The sequence below is a fragment of the Capricornis sumatraensis genome, chromosome 16, assembly GCF_032405125.1.
Source record: "Capricornis sumatraensis isolate serow.1 chromosome 16, serow.2, whole genome shotgun sequence".
In the NCBI taxonomy this organism is placed as follows: Eukaryota; Metazoa; Chordata; class Mammalia; order Artiodactyla; family Bovidae; genus Capricornis; species Capricornis sumatraensis.
In genome coordinates this window covers 48,624,486-48,642,822 of record NC_091084.1, presented here as the reverse complement: position 1 = coordinate 48,642,822, position 18,337 = coordinate 48,624,486, and the positions used below count along the sequence as shown (strand labels likewise).

The window sequence follows — 18,337 nt, the reverse complement described above, 5'->3', positions numbered from 1 at the left end:
CAAGTACCCCTTTGGACAAGGCTCCTTCACATTTCATTCTCTCCCACGGCATCCACTTGACTTCATGACAACGAGCTATGAGCATGCAGACTCCTGCACTGCTGCCTCCTCCTTACTCTAACATTGAGGGTCACTCAGCCAGCCTCCCTGCTTGAAAAGCAAAGCTGGAAAGAAGGCAGCAGACTGTCACAATCGAGCTCTTCCGAGGACTCTCTCACCATACTTTGCCCTGGTAACTTCACTGGGATTGCCCTGGCTATATATGTTTCTGCAACTCTCCCAAGCCTTCCTCTCCGAGAAAGGTACCAGGTTCCCAATCATTCTGAGTGGTTTTCTTGGAACATCTCCCCCGCACCCACCCTGCATCTGATAGCACTGGCGCCTTATGCTTTAACTTTCATAGAATTTCAGACTACTTTTATATAGGCTGAAAGTGGATATTAGGGTAAGAGTCAAAAGATCTGTTCAGGTAACTTTTAAGTAATCCTTTGGGTACGTGTATTTTCTCAGGCTAGGGCATTTGTCAAAATACTGAGATATCACAAGTCCCTTTCAACTTTCTGTTACCCACGCAGACACACATCCACATATTATGACAGAAACATTCTACCATCACTCAGAGAAGCAGTCATGATTCTCTCCAGAGAAAGGCTCAAGAGTGTGGGGTAGGAAAAAAGCATCCTTTTTTTAAAAAGTACACCCATTAAAGTACCTGAAAACAATTTTTAATGTGTGTTCATATTACTTTTTCAGTTTTTAAAAAACTGGGCTTTAAAAACATAGAAATCTTCTCTATTCACGCTTTAATCTCCAAGACAGCCTCTGAAACACCTTACCGGGGTATGGTCCCTACACTGCTGTAACAGAAAAGTGTGGGTGGTATTACACAAAGCCAAGCAATGGCTTTGTTAGAGCAACTTCTCAAATAAGCTAATTTTAGGGAAGGGTTAAAGTTTTATTTCAAGGGATCTAAGCTTCCAAGAAACCAGGTTTAAAATTTTTTTTTCCTTTGGAGCAAAAAGAAGAATATTGATAAAATTATTAGATAAGGTGCAAGAAAAAATATGTTTGATTAAAAATCATTTGGCTTATCACAAGACTAATGGGCAACTGAGACAGTTAAATTCTAACTTTCTAAAAGGGACTGTCAATCAGATCAATCTGACCAAACAACAAAGTTCATTCCCATTTAGTCTATCCAGGTGGTTCGACTTGGTTATCAACCAAGGTTTTAGATCATTTGTCTTTTTTTTTCAGTTTTATTGAGATATAACTGAAATATAGCTCTGTGTAAGTTTAAGATGTACAGCATAATGACTTGACTTACATATGCTGTGAAATGATTACCAAAATAAGTTTAGTTAACATCATTCATCTAAAAGAGATACCAAAAAAGAGAAATTTAAAAAAAACATTGTTTTTTCTCCTTGCAGTGAGAACTCTTAGGATCTACTCTTTTAACAACTTCCAAATATCCCAGACAGCAGTGTTAGCTACACTCATCATGCTGTACATGACATCCTCAGTACTTTATTTTAAGGAAGTTTGTACCTTTTGACCTGAATTTCCAGTCTTGCTTATCAAGAAGGTTGGTTGTTTCTCCTTAAATTCTTTGTCATTCTGCTCATCTCTACACTGTCAACATTCTCCTCCACACCCCAGTCCCAGTCCCCCTCCTTTCTGGGAAACAGATGAACAGTGAGTGCCATTCCAGGAAGTGGGGACAAAGTGGTGGAACTGAAGCTTCCCCAGCGACCACACTTTGCTCTAGTAGGGCAAGCATCCGGTGATTGTCTCAGGTTGGGTGTCTGATGGGTGTGTTATGGGAGGAGCATGGGGAGGGGTGCCCAGTGAGTGCTGGAGTGGCTGAGCCGAAACTTGAAGGATAGCTGCTAGAAAGACAGATGAGGAAGCAGGCAGTACAGCCCAGGACCCGTGGACCTCAGTTCCTAGCTGACAGAGATCACAGGGACTTTGAAATCCCTTCCCTTTCTCTCCTCCTCCTCCCCCTCCAAGAGTCTGAAGTACACCACCTTCAGCCTCGGAGAAAGCTGTATCTCTTTTCTTGTCCCAGCCTGACGTTTTCACATGTGCTCCATCTGCTGGTCTCCCAAGCCAGAAACCCTGGTGTCTTCGACTATTCACTGTTTTCACTTGTTTCCTTGTGGCTCTGAGGTGGCTACTTGGATGGTGTCAAGAGTCCTCTCCCCACAGCCTTCAGTTATTTCTTTTGAGGCCACTTTCCAAATATCTCTTCTCTATATATGCTCCGAGGAACACCCAGCTTCAATCCCACTTTTCAAAATTCATCGTCTCTAACTTGATCTATCACCATTATTTATTTTCCAATTATTTATTTACTTACAAAGTATTTGGGGTGTGGGCTTTCTCACAAAGCAAGTTGGGAGCTTCTGTTGCTGTGCCATGCGAGCTCAGTAGTTGCAGCCCACTTGGGCTTAGATTCTCTGAGGCATATGGGATTGTCCACGGGCGTGTGGGATTGTCCCGGACCAGGGGTCAAAACCACGTCTTTTGCATTGGCAGGCAGACTCTCAACACTGGACCACCCCGGAAGTCCTCCTATCACCGTTCTTTACCAGCTGATTTCCCTGGCCCTACCTCATTGCATCTCCACACTCCCATTAAAATATCCTTTAAGGACTCAGTTGTTTAGATGGTAACAAAATTCTTCAAGATCTCCTCCCTGCCCACCCATCTCTTTTCAAACTTCATCTACTCTTCATCTAAACTTTTGAAAAATTTCTCCTTGTTATATAATATTTCATACTTTTGGTCTTTTTGTTATACTCTCACTTCTAATTGATTTAAGCAACCGTGGTGAGTACTGGGGATATGTATTGTTTCAGTGGCTCAGTCATGTCGAGATCTTTATAACCCCATGGCCTGTATAGCCTGCCAGGCTCCTTTGCTCATGGAATTCTCCAGGCAAAGCTACTGGAGTAGGTTGCCATTCCCTTCTCCAGGGGATCTTCCTGACCCAGGGGTCAAACCCAGGTCTCCCACATTGCAGGCAGATTCTTAACCATCTGAGACACCAGGGAAGCCCACAAAATCAGACACAGTCCCCGCCCTCATGAAGCTTACAGTCTACAGGAGAAGACAGACATGAATCAAAAAAGCACATAAATAAACATAAAATTTTAGCTGTAATGGAACCTATGGTAGCGGAAAAAGAAAAGAAGGAGAGAAAGGAGAGGGAAGAGAAGGAAAAGAGAAAAAATAGACTAGGAAAAATGTCCCCAAGGAAATCACAATTCAGCTAAAGAATGAGGTGAAGTTAATTAAGTGAAAGGAGAGAGAAGATCCTTTTAGGCGGAAAGAACAGCACAGCTGTTCTCAGCTCAGCTGAGAAAGCTGAGAGCATGTTGTGTAAGCTCTGAAACGTTAGTGCATCTCAAGCACTGAGAAGAAAGGGGAAACCACTTGCCAATTGTGTCCTCCCGGCAAAACACTCTTATTTCAAGGCTGACATCTTCTGGAAAAAAAACAGTTCTCAGCCCCACCAACCCTTACTGTCTAGTCAACAGGAATCCACCACCTCTTCCTTTGACCTCTACGGGACCATGAAGTTTCACTGAAATATCTTTCTTGTAAGGCTTGTGGTTCCATGTCTGTTTCTTCCCACAGACCCATGAGCTGTCTGACGGAGATGCTGATGCTCTAGTCATCTCTGTGTTTCATGGTTCCTGGCAGTGTTTATTACCTTAATGACTGGCTGGCTGGATAAATGAAGGAACAGAATTAATAACAAATATACCCGTTCCTTTGAGGATTAACACTAACCTCCTTAACGTGATCCTCCCAGTCCCGCTGGTGCCAGCCATGCTCAGCTCTTGGCGCTCTCCAACTCCAACTCCCTCTCAGGGCTGCCATCTGCTCTCTCAGTCTCCAAAGCTGCCCAGCCCTCTCCCGCCAGAGGACTATGCAAGAGATTCCCTGTGGGGGGGCATAGGGCCTCCTACATCTAGGCAAACAAGTTTCTTCCTCCATGAGAGCCCTCAATTGCAGGTCGCTCTCCTCCGTGCTCCCACGACTCCTCTCAGCAGCTGAAGCGCTCATGCGATTGATTACAATTGCTCAGTTACTAACACTAACACCGTCGGTCCTCCCTGTCTGCAAGTTGGACATTCATGGATTCAATCAACTGAGAGGTTGGTTGAATCCACAGATGACAAATCTGAGGAGAGAAGGACCAACTGTACTCTTTGTGGGATGCCACTTTAAATAAGGGATTTTAAGCATCTGTGGATTTTGGGTTCTACCGAACCAATCCCCCACGGATACCAGCAGACGATAGTATAACAATATATAAAATGTTTTAATTATATTTTTCTTAGATGCAGAATTTATCCCTCTCCTTTCAGAGGAGAATTGTTTGTATTGAATGAATCCTTTGATGAGAAGTTCATGGGTGGGGAGATTGAGGCCCCAGGAAGCTGCTTGAATAACAATAGATGACTGTACAGAAAGGCTTTTCTAGGGAGGCTGAATTCAATGAGGGTTTTGTTTTGACAAATCAGTGTGTGTGTGTGTGTGTGAGTGTGTGTGTGTGTATGTGTGTGTGTGTGTTTCGAGTGAATGAATGTATGACTGCCTGACAATAAAAGGAGCTGTTACTGTCTGTTAAATAAATGCTACCTATATCTCAGTGGAGGCGGGCATTTGTTTCCCACATTCTTTCTTTACCTCACTGCAACCAGAGTTCTTTTCCCCTGACTGTGGACACAGTAAATGGGGCGTGGGAAGCTGGGGAGGACAGGAATCAGATCTCATTAAATTACATCAAGGATCACCAGTATAAATGGCAGATGCAGACACTACATATTGTTCTAACTACTCTTTATCTCTAGTTTATTTAGTACTGACAAAACTAGACAACATATTAAAATGCAGAGACATCACTTTGCCAACAAAGGTCCATCTAGTCAAAGCTATGGTTTTTCCAGTAGTCATGTATGGATGTGAGAGTTGGACCATAAAGAAGGTTGAGCGCCTAAGAATTGATGCTTTCAAACTGTGGTGTTGGAGAAGACTCTAAGGAGTCCCTTGGACTGCAAGGAGATCAAACCAATCAATCCTGAAGGAAATCAGTCCTGAATATTCATTGGAAGGACTGATGCTGAAGCTGAAACTCCAATACTTCAGCCACCTGATGTGAAGAGCTGTCTCATTAGAAAAGACCCTGATGCTGGGAAGGATTGAAGGCAGGAGAAGAAGGGGTCGACAGTGGATGAGATGGTTGGATGGCATCACTGACTCGATGGACATGAGTTTGAGCGAGCTCCAGGAGTTGGTGATGGACAGGGAAGCCTGGTGTGCTGCAGTCCGTGGGGTCGCAAAAAGTCGGACACGACTGAGCAACCGAACAACAATGCTTTATCTCATTGAATCTTTACCAAAATTCTGTACTCTTATTTCCATGTCGCACAGGAAGGAAGAAATGGAAGTTTAGAAGGTGACATACTTTTCAGGTTCATACAGTTAATGAGTGGCAGACCCAGGATTCTAACTCAGGAAACTGATTCTAAAACCCATCCCTTAGCCACTGCTCTGCCCTGCAGGGGTCTGTGCACACCTAGTTGGAACTGCTGTCAGAAGATGCCATTTGTTCAGGGTCTCTTGTACTTTCTAGAAATTCCACAAGAGGGAGCCCTTTCCCCATCAGTTCTTGGTTGCTGACAAATAACAGATTTAATTTCCAGTTTCACAGTTAGCCCAAGAGTTGACTAGTCATCTGTACAGAATTTGAATAGGTTTCCTAACACAATGGCACATAGGTACCCCAAATGGGAACAGACTCCCCAAATTAACTAGGAAGTTTACAGTCCCAACCCATATTATCCCTCTGCCAATCACTGTTCCAAACTGGAACCCCAACTACCCTAGTGGTCAGTGAATCTACCTAAGGCAGGGGACATGGGTTAGATTCCTGATCAGGGAAGATCTCACATGCCAGGGGCCGGTGGGGGTGGGGGTGGGGGCAGCACAGACTAGGCCTGTGCACCGTAACTACTGAGCGAGTGCCCCAGAGCCTGTGCTCCACAGTGAAAAGCCCATGCACCTCATCTAGAGAGTTGTCCCTGCTCACTGCAACTAGAGGAAGCTTGCACGCAGCCAAAAGGCACAGCACCGCCAAAAATACATAAATACATACTATTTTTAAAAAACAACTTAAAATTCTCAACTCAAATCCTGATCACAGGAACAAGGGGAAGCAGGATGGAAGGGGCAATTTCCCGGCAGTCCAGTGGTTAGGGCTCTGTGCTTTCATTGCAGAGAGTACAGACTCAATCCCTGGTTGGGGAGCTAAGATCCTATAAGCTGTGCAGCGTGATCATAAATAAATAAAGGGAGATAGGATAGCTGTTACCAAAGGAGACATAGGGGGATGCATTTGGCACCAGCTGATTCATTTGGGAGCCTCTTGATACTCCCCTGCTTTGCTCTGTTTTGATGGTCATGAAAAGTGCAGCAGCTCTGACTTAGGACAGCACGGATACCGGGCTCAGATTCCTGAAGGGAAAAGTCTGGGTCACACCATCAGGTAAGCCACTGAAATCAACAGAGGTGCTAGCTAGGGGTGAAGGAAATCGAGAAAGTATAGAAGAGGAAAATGATGGGTATCAGTTGCTGTTCTGGGATCAGCTACTGGGATTTCCCCAAATGAAGCAAGTCCCTCACCCTATTTCAGAACAACTCTGAAGGGTCATCTCAGCTTAAAAACTCCCATGAAATCCACTGAAGCCTCTATGCAGACAGCATCACAGTTCAACTTGTCCCTCTGCCCAATGCTGCTACCTTCCCTTTCTTTCCACAGAGCATCTCCTAATAAGCCTCTTGCATTACGTTTGTTTGTTTGTTTGTTTCATTTTTGTTTTTGCCATGGGATCTTCTTTCCCCCACCAGGGACTCAACCCAGGCCTGCAACAGTGAAAGGGCAGAGTCTTAACCCCGGGATGACCAGGGAATTCCCAAATCTCTTGCATGTTAATCTCTTTCTCTAAATTTGATTTCTGGAGAACAATGTCATCCATATCAGGGGAAGAGAGGTTTTTGACCACTCATCCATAAGAATAAGGATGTTAAATATGTAGCAAGTGATGGTTCTATCAAGAGCAACAATATATGTGAAATCACTGTGAAAAAGGGGACTGGGCAAATGAAAAAGGAGGGAGTGATCAAACATGATGTTATTAAGGAGATGAGACACAAGTGAAAGATAAGACTGTCAACTGAAAGAAAAACACACAATGTAAATTTGTGAGTTAAGTTTAATTGGGGATCTTTCTGAGGACTAAAGATCCTCTTGATGAAAGTGAAAGAGTGAAAAAAGTTGGCTTAAAACTCAACATTCAGAAAACTAAGATCATGGCATCCGGTGCAATTACTTCATGGCAAATAGATGGGGAAACAATGGAAACAGTGAGAGACTTTGTTTTTTTGAGCTCCAAAATCACTGCAGATGGTGACTGCAGCCATGAAATTAAAAGACAGTTGCTCCTTGGAAGAAAGGCTATGACCAACCTGGACAAGGTATTAAAAAGCAGAGACATTACTTTGCCAGCAAAGGTCCATCTAGTCAAGGATATGGTTTTTCCAGTAGTCATGTATGGATGTGAGAGTTGGACTATAAAGAAAGCTGAGCACCGAAGAATTAATGCTTATGAACTGTGGTGTGGGAGAATACTCTTGAGAGTCCCTTGGACTGCAAGGAGATCCAGCCAGTCTAACCTAAAGGAATTCACTGAATATTCACTGAAAGGACTGATGCTGAAGCTGAAACTCCAATACTTTGGCCATCTGATGCGCAGAACTGACTCACAGGAAAAGACCCTGATGCTGGGAAAGATTGAAGGCAAGAGGAGACGGGGAAGACAGAGGATGAGATGGTTGGATGGCATCACTGATTCGATGGACATGAGTCTGAGTAAGCTCCAGGAGTTGGTGATGGACAGGGAAGCCTGGTGTGCTGCAGTCCATGGGATCGCAAAGAGTCAGACATGGCTGAGTGACTGAACTGACTAAACTGAGAGCTATAGTGCAGGAGTCAGCATCTCAGATAGTTCTGAGGACCTGCTCCAAAGAGGTTAGGGAGGAACAAGAATATATATGAGTTTTGTGCTGGGAAAACAAACATTTGGCTGAACATCAAAAAGTTGTTGCTAATTACAAAGAACAGGTATTTCAAGTTATTTTAGTTCTTTTTCATGTATGGGAAGAGGCAAGAATCTGGACTCATTGAAATTATTCTTTAGATATGCATCTTAACTATATAGGCAACTGCAGTACATGAACCTTATAGATCTGGTTCTGATATATAACATTTTTTGCTTACAAGACCTTAGAAAATAAGGTCTTGGAGAACAGATAGAATGTGAGCCCTAAGGGTCATCAGTGTCCTCTGTAAGTAAGGACAGAGACTCAGAGCAGAAACAGGTAAGGACAAATGGGGTTACTTGAACTCCCTTTCTTGATAACCATCTAAAGATATCCACCCTGTTGGGATGAGTCCCCTTGATTTCTCATCCACATCTCCTCATTCTCTTGTTAATTAATATAATGTTTTTATTAGCATCTGTAAGATGAATGAAAAGGGAAGACAACAGATCAAATAAGATTTCTTGGACTGGTGATTGATTATGTAGCAGTAAAGTTACAGGGGGCATCAATGCAACCGTGGTGTCCACGCAAAAGGAGCCTGCTTAACCATAGCATTTACCATGTCCTGGGTACTGGGCATAGTCAGTGTGAAGCAGGACATGGATGGGCTGCTGGCTGAATAACTTATCTTCTGTGGACAGAAACTCCATGAAAACAGGATGATGGAGGAGTCTGGGCCCTGCCCAGATAAGAGATAAAAGACCACATATTCCTCATTCTTGAAGTCAAGGAGACCTCCCTGACTACATATGCACAGAAAGGCTCCTTGGAGGTCAAAAAGGGAGGGGACGTCACTTCATAGTAAGTAATGTCAAATGCCTATAAGTCTCTTTACTAGAATCCATCTTGGCTAAGAGATGAACAGGCACATATGGGAGACTCCTGAGGTAAACCAAATACAGACTCAGAACCAGTCAAATCAAAATGACTGCAAAGGAAACCCAGAAGAAACGCCCCATAACAGTGATTCAAACTACCACGAGGGTGCAACTCAGAGACTCTCTCTCTCCGAGTCCTCCCATGTGTCTGTCCTCATGTACTGTACTTTTTCCCCCCTAATAAATACTTTACTGGTTTCACTACTTTCCATTTTTGTGGGAATTCTTTTCTGCAAAGCTGAAGAGCCAGGGCCTTGTCACTGATCACTGGTCTAATGTTTGGGATTCAGTGCTCTTACCACTGCGACCCGACCTCAATCTCTGGCTGGGTACCAAAACCCCACTTTAAGCTGCTGCAGGCCAAAGTCACTCAAGAACAGGGGAGTGAATATCCTGGTCACCATAAAATCCATTCCTCATGGCCTGCACGTGAGGCAGATCAGCTTCTTTATCTGCAGTGTTCCACGTGACATTTAATGGGGGTTGCTGAATAGTTAACCTTACCAAGGTAAACAGACCTTACAGTGGCTTTTATCCAATCCAGCAGGCTGGCCATTTCCTCAGGAACAACTTATTGTGCGTCTGGATCCTGTATAACCACTGGTGATTGTTCCATAGTAAGCTATAGGTCCTACATCAACCTAAACATGATCTTCCATTCTGTAGCATTAAAAGAAATATTATCCCCAAATTAGTCGTTCTCACAATGCATTTCAGTGAAGGCTATTTAAGAAGTTGATGATACTAATCTATAAAATAAAACAATTCCTTCACATTATATCCCCTGGTTTTAGTAGTTTCTTGGTTTTGTCTTCTCCCAACACAGACTGTCTTCTTGGTGACCAGAGTCTTACTCTCTGTTGTCCCCACATAGTATTTTCCCTTTGCTGGTGGCTTTGGGGCTAGTAGCCAAAGCTCAAGCCAATCAAGGTCCAATCCAGCACTCTCTCTTATTTCATTTTAGCTACTACTACAGATATCAATAACCAAGAGATTGCGTAGTTTGCTTTTTTCTCACTAGTTTCCATTTCCTCGAGATTGTAGTGAACAATGCTCCAGGAGTTGGCTCTATCTCTAAATTCTATTGGTAAAATTTACCTTTGGTAATTGACTACAGCACAGCTGCTGTTTCATACCATGGGTGACTGTGTGGCCACCCAGAAATCTAAGGTTCCTCGTCCCCTGCTCTTCCATTCTATCTCTTCCTGGATCACAAGATTCCATGAGCTAGGGCCAAGCTAGCAAATTGTATTTCTGACACCAATTCTGGAAGAGTTTTCTCTGACACCAACCAATTCTCCAACACCAACTAATTTTACAACAATTCAACTAAATTATGATACTATCTACCTGGAGTTAGGATCAGATCCCACAAATTAAACGGGTCAGTCCCACAAGATTGTCCCCACTCCAGACGTTAAGGAAACACTGACTGAAACCACCTGCCCTGGCCAGGCAATGTAGCAGCCACTTGCGTGAGTTATCTTAAGAGGAGGTCCTGGTAAGGCGCGCAGAACTAACAAGCTACCACCAATTAGAAGAATTCAAGAAAGGTCAAAGGGAGAAAAGAGACTCCAGTCCAAATGTCCTACCAATCTTGGCTGAGGGATGCACTTGCCACCAGGAAAGACCCTGAGTGAGAATGCCTGGCCAGTTACCATGAGGTGGCAGGCCACGTGGCAGAGCATTTCTCCTGCGTTCCCTTATCCTGCTGCTCTCCACCTAGGCACCCCTTCCCACCCCTTCTTGCTTTGTCAGTACCTGTGTTTCCTCCAACAATTCTTTTCAGAGTGTTAGACAAGAGCCCACTCTCAGGTCCTGTACGAAGTTCCCCTTCCTGCAACATACCCAGTCACAATGTTACCAGAGAACTCAGTTCAGCTCTTTGTGGGTGTCAAGTCAAGAGATGCAAAGGAGACAGAGATTAGGAGAAATAAAAAAAACGTATTACTTGTAACAAGTAAGATGAACATCAGGAATCATTCCCAAAGTAGTATCTCCCTAAACAGCAAAATTGGGGAAGTTTTAAGCTAAGGATGCATACACATACAAGAAGGGGCTTGAGCAGGAGAATTCTGCAGAGAATAGAAGCAGAACTTGACAGAGTTCCAACTTCAGTTGACTGAAGTCCCAAGGGTCAGAAAAAGTCAGCAGCAGCATCCTTTAGGTTCCAGTTGATCTAGGAATTGGGTACTCACTCAGAGAAAGGGTTTAAATTCTGAAAAACAGCTCAAGTAAGTGCTTCAGGCTAACATTTACCATTGAAACAGAACTGGGAGTCTTTGCAACTGATTTATTACCCTTACTTTGGTTACTTCTCTTGAAAAGTCTTGTTCTTTATTTTCCCTTAAGATCTTTATTGGAGGCTTCCCAGGTGGTTCAGCAGGTTAAGAATCCGCCTGTCAATGCAGGAGACACGCAGTCAATCCCTGGGTCAAGAAGATCCCCTGGAGAAGGAAATGGCAATCCACCCCCGTATTCTTGCCTGGAGAATCCCCATGGACAGAGGAGCCTCGTGGACTGCAGTCCATGGGGTCACAAACAGCTGGACACGACGGAGCACACAGTATAAGAACTGTCCAAGGGCAGACGCTGCGTCAGACTAGACCACAAAATGGCTTAGGCCTGAAAAGGCTTCTCTTATGTCTGAAAGCTATATTTGCTTCTTTCCTTCTGGGGACCCCCTTCCCTACCTGCTTACAAAACTTCTCAGATTGCCACTTATACTTATGACCAACCAGCTGTGAATTCTAGGGTTCTATGACCCTCTACTCAGTTTGATAATTTGCTAGAACAGTTTCCAGAACTCAGAAACACACCTTCTTACACGTTCTGATTAATACTGAGGGTACAATTGAGGAATGGCCAAATGAAAGAGACGCATAGGGCAAAGCACGGGAGGCGGACTGCCACAGAACTTCCATGCCCTCTGCAGGCATACCACCTTCTCAACACCTCAATTGTTCACCAACCCAGAAGTGCTCTGAGAGTTTTTATAGAGCTCAATCCCCAGCCTTCTTCCCCAACCTGGAGACTGAGAGTGAGACCAAAACATCTCACTCTGATCACTAGTTCTTCCCAGGGATCAGCCCCATCCTGAGGCTATTTAGGCGCCCCACCTTAATTCACCTATTAACATAAATTTGGGTGTGATTGAAAGGGGCTTGTAAAAATAACAAAAGACACTCCTATCAGAAAATTCAAAAGATTTCAGGAGCTCTGTGCCAGAAACAGGAGACAAAACTAAATATATTTCCTATTATACTATAATTACTCTATCTGATACGATGCTCATAGACATTGGAGGCAAGGGTCACTTGGAAAAAAATTCTCAAGACTTCACTGGTGGTACAGTGGATAGGAATCCACCTGCTAATGCAGGGGACACGTGTTTGATCCCTGGTCCAGAAGGATTCCATGTGCAGCGGAGCAACTGGGCTGGAGTGCCACAACTACCGAGCCTACTTTCTAGAGTCCGTGAGCCCAAACTACTGAATCTGTGTGCTGCAGCTACTGAAGCTGGTGGGCCTAGAGCCTGAGCATCACATCAAAGAGTAGCAGCACAACCAAATATAAAAATAAATGAATTCTTTTGTTTTTTAAAGAAAAATTTCTCAAAGGGAAGAACTGACAGGAACCTGATAGTTCTGTGGATCTGGAGAAGCACTGAGATACAGTTCAGTTTTAATCACTATTCTGCCACTTAACTACCCTGTGCCTCAGTTTTCCCATCTGTAAAATGGAGATAATAACAGTATTATACTAACTTTTTAGAGTTGTTGTTAGAACTGAGGATTAGTCATTATAAAATGCTTGTTTCAGTGCCTGGGACATCCTACAGCACTCGACAAATGATAGCTTTCACCATCAAGGATACAGGAAGGTGGAAGACCCAAGTTCTAATTCATGTTCCTGGCTGTATGGTCTTTAATCGGTTCTTCGTCACAGGTTGTCGTGTCTTTCTGAGCTACTTCATTTAGTATAGTAATCTCTAGATGCATCCATGTTACTGAAAATGAGTTGGCCACAACTGAGCGACTGAACTCAACTAGCCACTTTACCATCTGAGCCTCCGTTTCCTCAAACATAATGAAGGCATGGGTAAGCCTAGGGTCCCTTCCACTTACAGAAGTCTGAGATACCACGACTAAAGGCAGGGCGACGACTCACGGGTGCAGAGACCAGTGGCAGAACATAGGAAATTGAGGTTTGGCACCTTCTGGGCGGAGAGTAACAGACACAGTGTAAGCATCCCTGCCTCGCTGCGCTCCCCGCCACCACCACCAGCTCTTGCCCACTCCGCTTCGAGTTTAAAGCCCAGTGGGCCTGGCAGTTAGCTATTCCAGGAATTCGAGTGAGAGGAGTTGCCTAAGGGGCCTCGGAGGAGCCTCTCACCAGCCACACTAGATGGGCGCCAGCAAGGGCCGGGCGGCGACAGCGGCCCCCAGCCGCAGTCCAGGCGGGGGTGAGGTCTCGGGCGCGAGCCTGGGCAGGTCCCAGGCGCGCCCCGCCCACTCCGCGTCCACTCCGCCTCCCTAGCTGCGCCCTGGCTTCCAGCCACCGCGATCAGCTGCTGCGGAACCCAGAAAGAGGAAGGGGCGGAGCTGCTCTGTGGCTTTTCTCCGAGCAGTCAGCCGACTGCGCGGGGGGTAATCGGTGTCCCTGGCACCGCCTGGAATCCCGAGAGCCTACTGAGGCCTACACCAGCCGGGGCCGGGCGGGCGAACCAGCCTGGTCTAGGAAGCTGGGCGATGCCCCGCCATGGAGTGTCTCCCGGCCAGGGCCGCCCCAGGTCGGGCGGGGAGCAGGCATCGGACAGGTCCTTCGGGGCCCCCTGTCTGAGGCTCCTGTGGTTGGGCTTGGCACTTGCGCTGGCACTGCCCAGCTCCCTGGTCCTCTGGTCCCCTGCGGAGGCCCACCCTCTTCCTGCCCAAGGCCATCCCGCCAAGTTCATTCGCGTAGCGCCCCAGCTCCAGGAGGCCTTTGGCTGGTGGAACCTCACCTGCCCAACCTGCAAAGGACTATTCACCGCCATCGACTTCGGGCTGAGGGTGAGCGCTACAGGGGCTGCTGGGAGACAGGCCAGAAAAGTGCGGCTGCGGGTAGGGGCTGGGGCTAAGGCCGGGGCTCTGGGGTTTCCAAGAGCATCCCTAATGGAGAGGCTGTCTTCCACAAGACTTTGCTGAATTTGCTGTTCTTTGGCTGCACATCACCACCACCACGTCCACTGTGACCTTGTGAAGTAAGGAAACAGTGCAAGTTAAATGCTGGGTACTGCGCTAGCCCTTTTACACAGGTTAAATGTCGCCTGTTAGGTGGCTTCATTACTGTTATCTCTGCTTTATAAATGAATAGAGGCCCCAGAGCTGAAGTCACCTGTAGGAGGGCCAACAGCTGGTGAGGGCAGGACTCCCAGCTTGGTGCGCCTGACTGAATCCCCTCCACCTTACCATGGCTGGGGCTAGCTACTACCCAAAAGGGAACCTGATTAAAGAATATCCAGAGATGTGGGACTAGTTGGGTCGGAGGTGCCTTGACGGTCCCTCATGGGGTTATGATGAACACTGGTTGGTTGGGGGGGGGGGTGGTCGGAGGGTGGGGGACGGGGTGGAAGGTTTCCTTGGGGAATCAAGGCCCTATCCTCACGTGTGTCCCCAAATCCTGGTCAGTCTGTCATTCTGCCCAGTCCAAATTTCAGGGCACTCAGCAGACAGTGTCTGAGAAAGTCAGCGGGGGCAGCAAAGGCCTAAACTGCCACTGAGCTTAAAAGGAAGTACTGGCCTCGTGCTGCTTGAGTCACAGGGCAATGTCTGTGGGAGACAGGTGTGAACTGATATCTCTTCGCCATGGTGGAGTCTATCCCAGCCCCACTGTGGGTATGGAAGCCCAAAGGGTCTTTCATATCCAGGGTGGCCTGGTCCCTGATCTCTGTCTCTGACTCCTCACCACTGATTTTCCCATGGCAGAATCAGGCCAGTGTGGCCTGGGTGGGCTCCGTGGCCATCAAGCTGTGCATGCTGCTGAAGATTGCGCCGCCTGCCGTGTGCCAGTCAGCTGTCCACCTCTTCGAGAACGACATGGTGGAGGTGTGGACACGCTCAGTGCTGAGCCCGTCGGAGGCCTGTGGTCTGCTGCTGGGCTCTTCCTGTGGGCACTGGGACATCTTCTCCTCTTGGAATATTTCTCTGCCGGCCGTGCCAAAGCCGCCCCCCCAGCCGCCCAAGCCCCCAGCCCCAGGCTCCCCTGTCAGCCGCGTCCTCTTCCTCACTGATTTGCACTGGGATCACGACTACCTGGAAGGCACAGACCCCAACTGTGAGAACCCACTGTGTTGCCGCCAGGATTCGGGCCCACCGCCTGCCTCCCAGCCCGGTGCTGGGTACTGGGGCGAGTATAGCAAGTGTGACCTGCCTCTGCGAACCCTGGAGAGCCTGTTGAGTGGGCTGGGCCCCGCCGGCCCTTTTGATATGGTGTACTGGACAGGAGACATCCCTGCTCACAACGTCTGGCAGCAGTCTCGTCAGGACCAGCTGCGGGCGCTGACCACCGTCACAGCCCTTGTGAAGAAGTTCTTGGGGCCCGTGCCGGTGTACCCTGCCGTGGGCAACCACGAGAGCACACCCGTCAACGGCTTCCCTCCCCCCTTCATAAAGGGCAACCAGTCTTCCCACTGGCTCTATGAGGCGATGGCCGAGGCGTGGCAGCCCTGGCTGCCGGCTGAAGCCCTTCGCACCCTCAGGTATTTGAGACCCACGGAAACCCAAGGAGGGAGGAGAAAGGTGGATGAGCGAAGGGAGTGGGGAGCTGGCATTACGCGTGAGTGCTCTGCCTGAGCCCTCAGCTCGCTTCACTCCCCTCCCAGGCTGACCCCACTTTCCACTTCCACCCTTATCTCCAGGCACCCTCCTTCACAGGGCTAGTGCCACTGTGTTTGCTCATGTTGGCCCTCTCTAAGATGCCTTCTCCCTTTAACATCCCAATTTTTCCAGCTCACCTAGGTAGGCCGGGGCTCTCTTCTCTCTGGACGACCTTTGCTTCCTGTTCTAGCCCACTTTCTCTCTCCTCTGAGCTCCTAGAGCCTTTAGTCCTCTGAGCCACTCTCCAGTCCCGTGGGCCCTCTAGTCAGTGCTGTCTGACCTTCAGCCAGAATGTGAGCATGAAGGTAGGGATCATCCTGGGTGCCTCTTTCCTTCACACAGGTTCCTTGCACAGGACTAGGCACAGAGGGCCAAGACTCCGAGTGCGTGCTGACCCATGTTCACTTTGTTTCAGAATTGGGGGGTTCTATGCCCTTTCCCCACGCCCTGGCCTCCGCCTCATCTCTCTCAACATGAATTTCTGTTCCCGTGAGAACTTCTGGCTCTTGATCAACTCCACAGACCCTGCTGGACAGCTCCAGTGGCTGGTGGGGGAGCTTCAGGCCGCTGAGGACCGGGGAGACAAAGTGAGAGGGTGGTGGGAGCTCAGCCCGTGGGCAGGGGCCAGGTGTGGGAGGAAAGAGCAGGCCCTTCCTGAGCAGACTCCTATCTGGTGCTGGAGCACTTGTAGGCAGAGAAGCTCTATTTTTCTGCACTCACAACAGTGTTCCCTGGGGATTCAGCTCAACTGTCACTCTTAGAAAGTCCTTTCACTTGCTCCCCCTCTCTGGCCATGAATGCCAGCCCTTGTTGAAGACATGAACACCTGCCATCCTAGCTAGTGCTACCTGGACCCCTCTTCTCCTGAAAACCTTCCTTAACCCTCCCCACAGGTGCACATAATTGGCCACATTCCCCCAGGGCACTGCCTGAAGAGCTGGAGCTGGAATTATTACAGAATTGTGGAAAGGTAGGAGGGAGATGAGTTACAGGCCTGAGTGGTTTTCGAGTCTAAGGGTCAGAAATTCCCTTGGGCATCTCACCATCCCCCACTGCCCCCATGGGGTGGGGAGGCTACGTCCTTGAACTGGATGAACAAAGAAAGCACCCTGTCCTCCTCGGATCCTCTTCTCCCCTCACTGGAATCTTCTGAATGTGACTCGTGTCTTCTGGCCAGGTATGAGAACACCTTGGCCGGTCAGTTCTTTGGTCACACCCACGTGGATGAGTTTGAGGTCTTCTATGACGAAGAGACCCTCAGCCGGCCGCTGTCTGTAGCCTTCCTGGCGCCCAGTGCCACCACCTACATCGGCCTTAATCCTGGTGAGTGGGGCGGAAGCAAATTGTTGGGGTGAAGGAGGTGGTTGAGAGAGAGGAAGGCGAGCCGGAGCCAGGGCCACCCAGGGGATAAGCTGCGCCTCCCTGCTGGAGTGGCCTTGCCCGCTCCGTGTCCAGTCAGCCCTCCCTCCTTGCAGGGTACCGTGTCTACCAAATAGACGGCAACTATTCCGGGAGCTCTCACGTGGTCCTGGACCATGAGACCTACATCCTGAACCTGACGGAGGCGAACGAGCCCGGAGCCACGCCACACTGGCACCTCCTCTATAGGGCTCGGGAAACCTATGGGCTGCCCAATGCGCTGCCCACCGCCTGGCACGACCTGGTGTACCGCATGTGGAGGGACACACAGCTTTTCCAGACCTTCTGGTTTCTCTACCATAAGGGCCACCCGCCCTCGGAGCCCTGCGGCACACCCTGCCGCCTCGCTACCCTGTGTGCCCAGCTCTCCGCCCGCTCAGACAGCCCTGCTCTGTGTCGCCACCTGGTGCCGGATGCAAGCCTCCCCAATGTCCAGAGCCTGTGGTCAAGGCCACTGCTGTGCTGACACCCCTGGGGCTCAGAAGTGGGAAAGAGCTTGTCGTAGGAAAGGCGTGAAAACTCCAGAGGGCCACTGTGAGGAGAACGTCTGGTGGAAGGGCCCATCTCTGGTGGTCCATGCACACCTCGAAAACAAGACCTCCTTTCCTGGAGCTGGTTTAGCAAAATATGGGAGGGGGGTTGGCTGCTCTGAGGCTGCTGTCCTTTTGTGGCCATGGAGCAGAGGTCTAAGTTGGCACTGACCTGGGCAGACCAGACAGAAGTTGTCACCCCAGGCCTGTACTGGTCAGCCAGGAACCCTGTACGGCTGCTGCTGCCTGGTTGCCAGGCTGTTCAAATAAATACAAGGGACTTGGACTCGAGACCCTGCTGCAACTGTCCCAATTTCTTTTTTTGAGGCAGGGAGGGCAAGGGGGCCCCAGGAACAAAATCCTAACGGAAGGAGGAGGGTTCTTGGAGTGATGGTGTGTTGCGGGCGCAAGAAAGCACACAGCTCAGCAGGGCAGACTTTATTAGTGATATCAGTACAGCAGAGGTACCCAC

At 48.1% G+C, this 18,337-nt stretch overlaps 1 protein-coding gene across 3 annotated transcripts; it reads left to right on the top strand.

Annotated features, from left to right (window-relative positions):
- The first annotated feature begins 13,689 nt into the window (after positions 1–13,689).
- SMPD1 (sphingomyelin phosphodiesterase 1) lies at positions 13,690–18,137 on the top strand. Of its 3 annotated transcripts, none has more exons than XM_068988532.1 (6): positions 13,690–14,110; positions 15,026–15,798; positions 16,332–16,503; positions 16,810–16,886; positions 17,094–17,239; positions 17,392–18,137. In XM_068988532.1, exons 1-6 carry the CDS (start codon positions 13,811–13,813, stop codon positions 17,799–17,801), a joined length of 1,878 nt encoding a protein of 625 aa, XP_068844633.1. In that variant the 5' UTR covers positions 13,690–13,810; the 3' UTR covers positions 17,802–18,137. The 3 variants fall into 3 exon arrangements, with proteins under 3 accessions (XP_068844633.1, XP_068844635.1, XP_068844634.1); XM_068988534.1 differs by having other exon boundaries at positions 17,372–17,551; XM_068988533.1 differs by lacking the exon at positions 16,332–16,503 and having other exon boundaries at positions 15,026–15,838.
- The last annotated feature ends 200 nt before the right edge of the window (positions 18,138–18,337 follow it).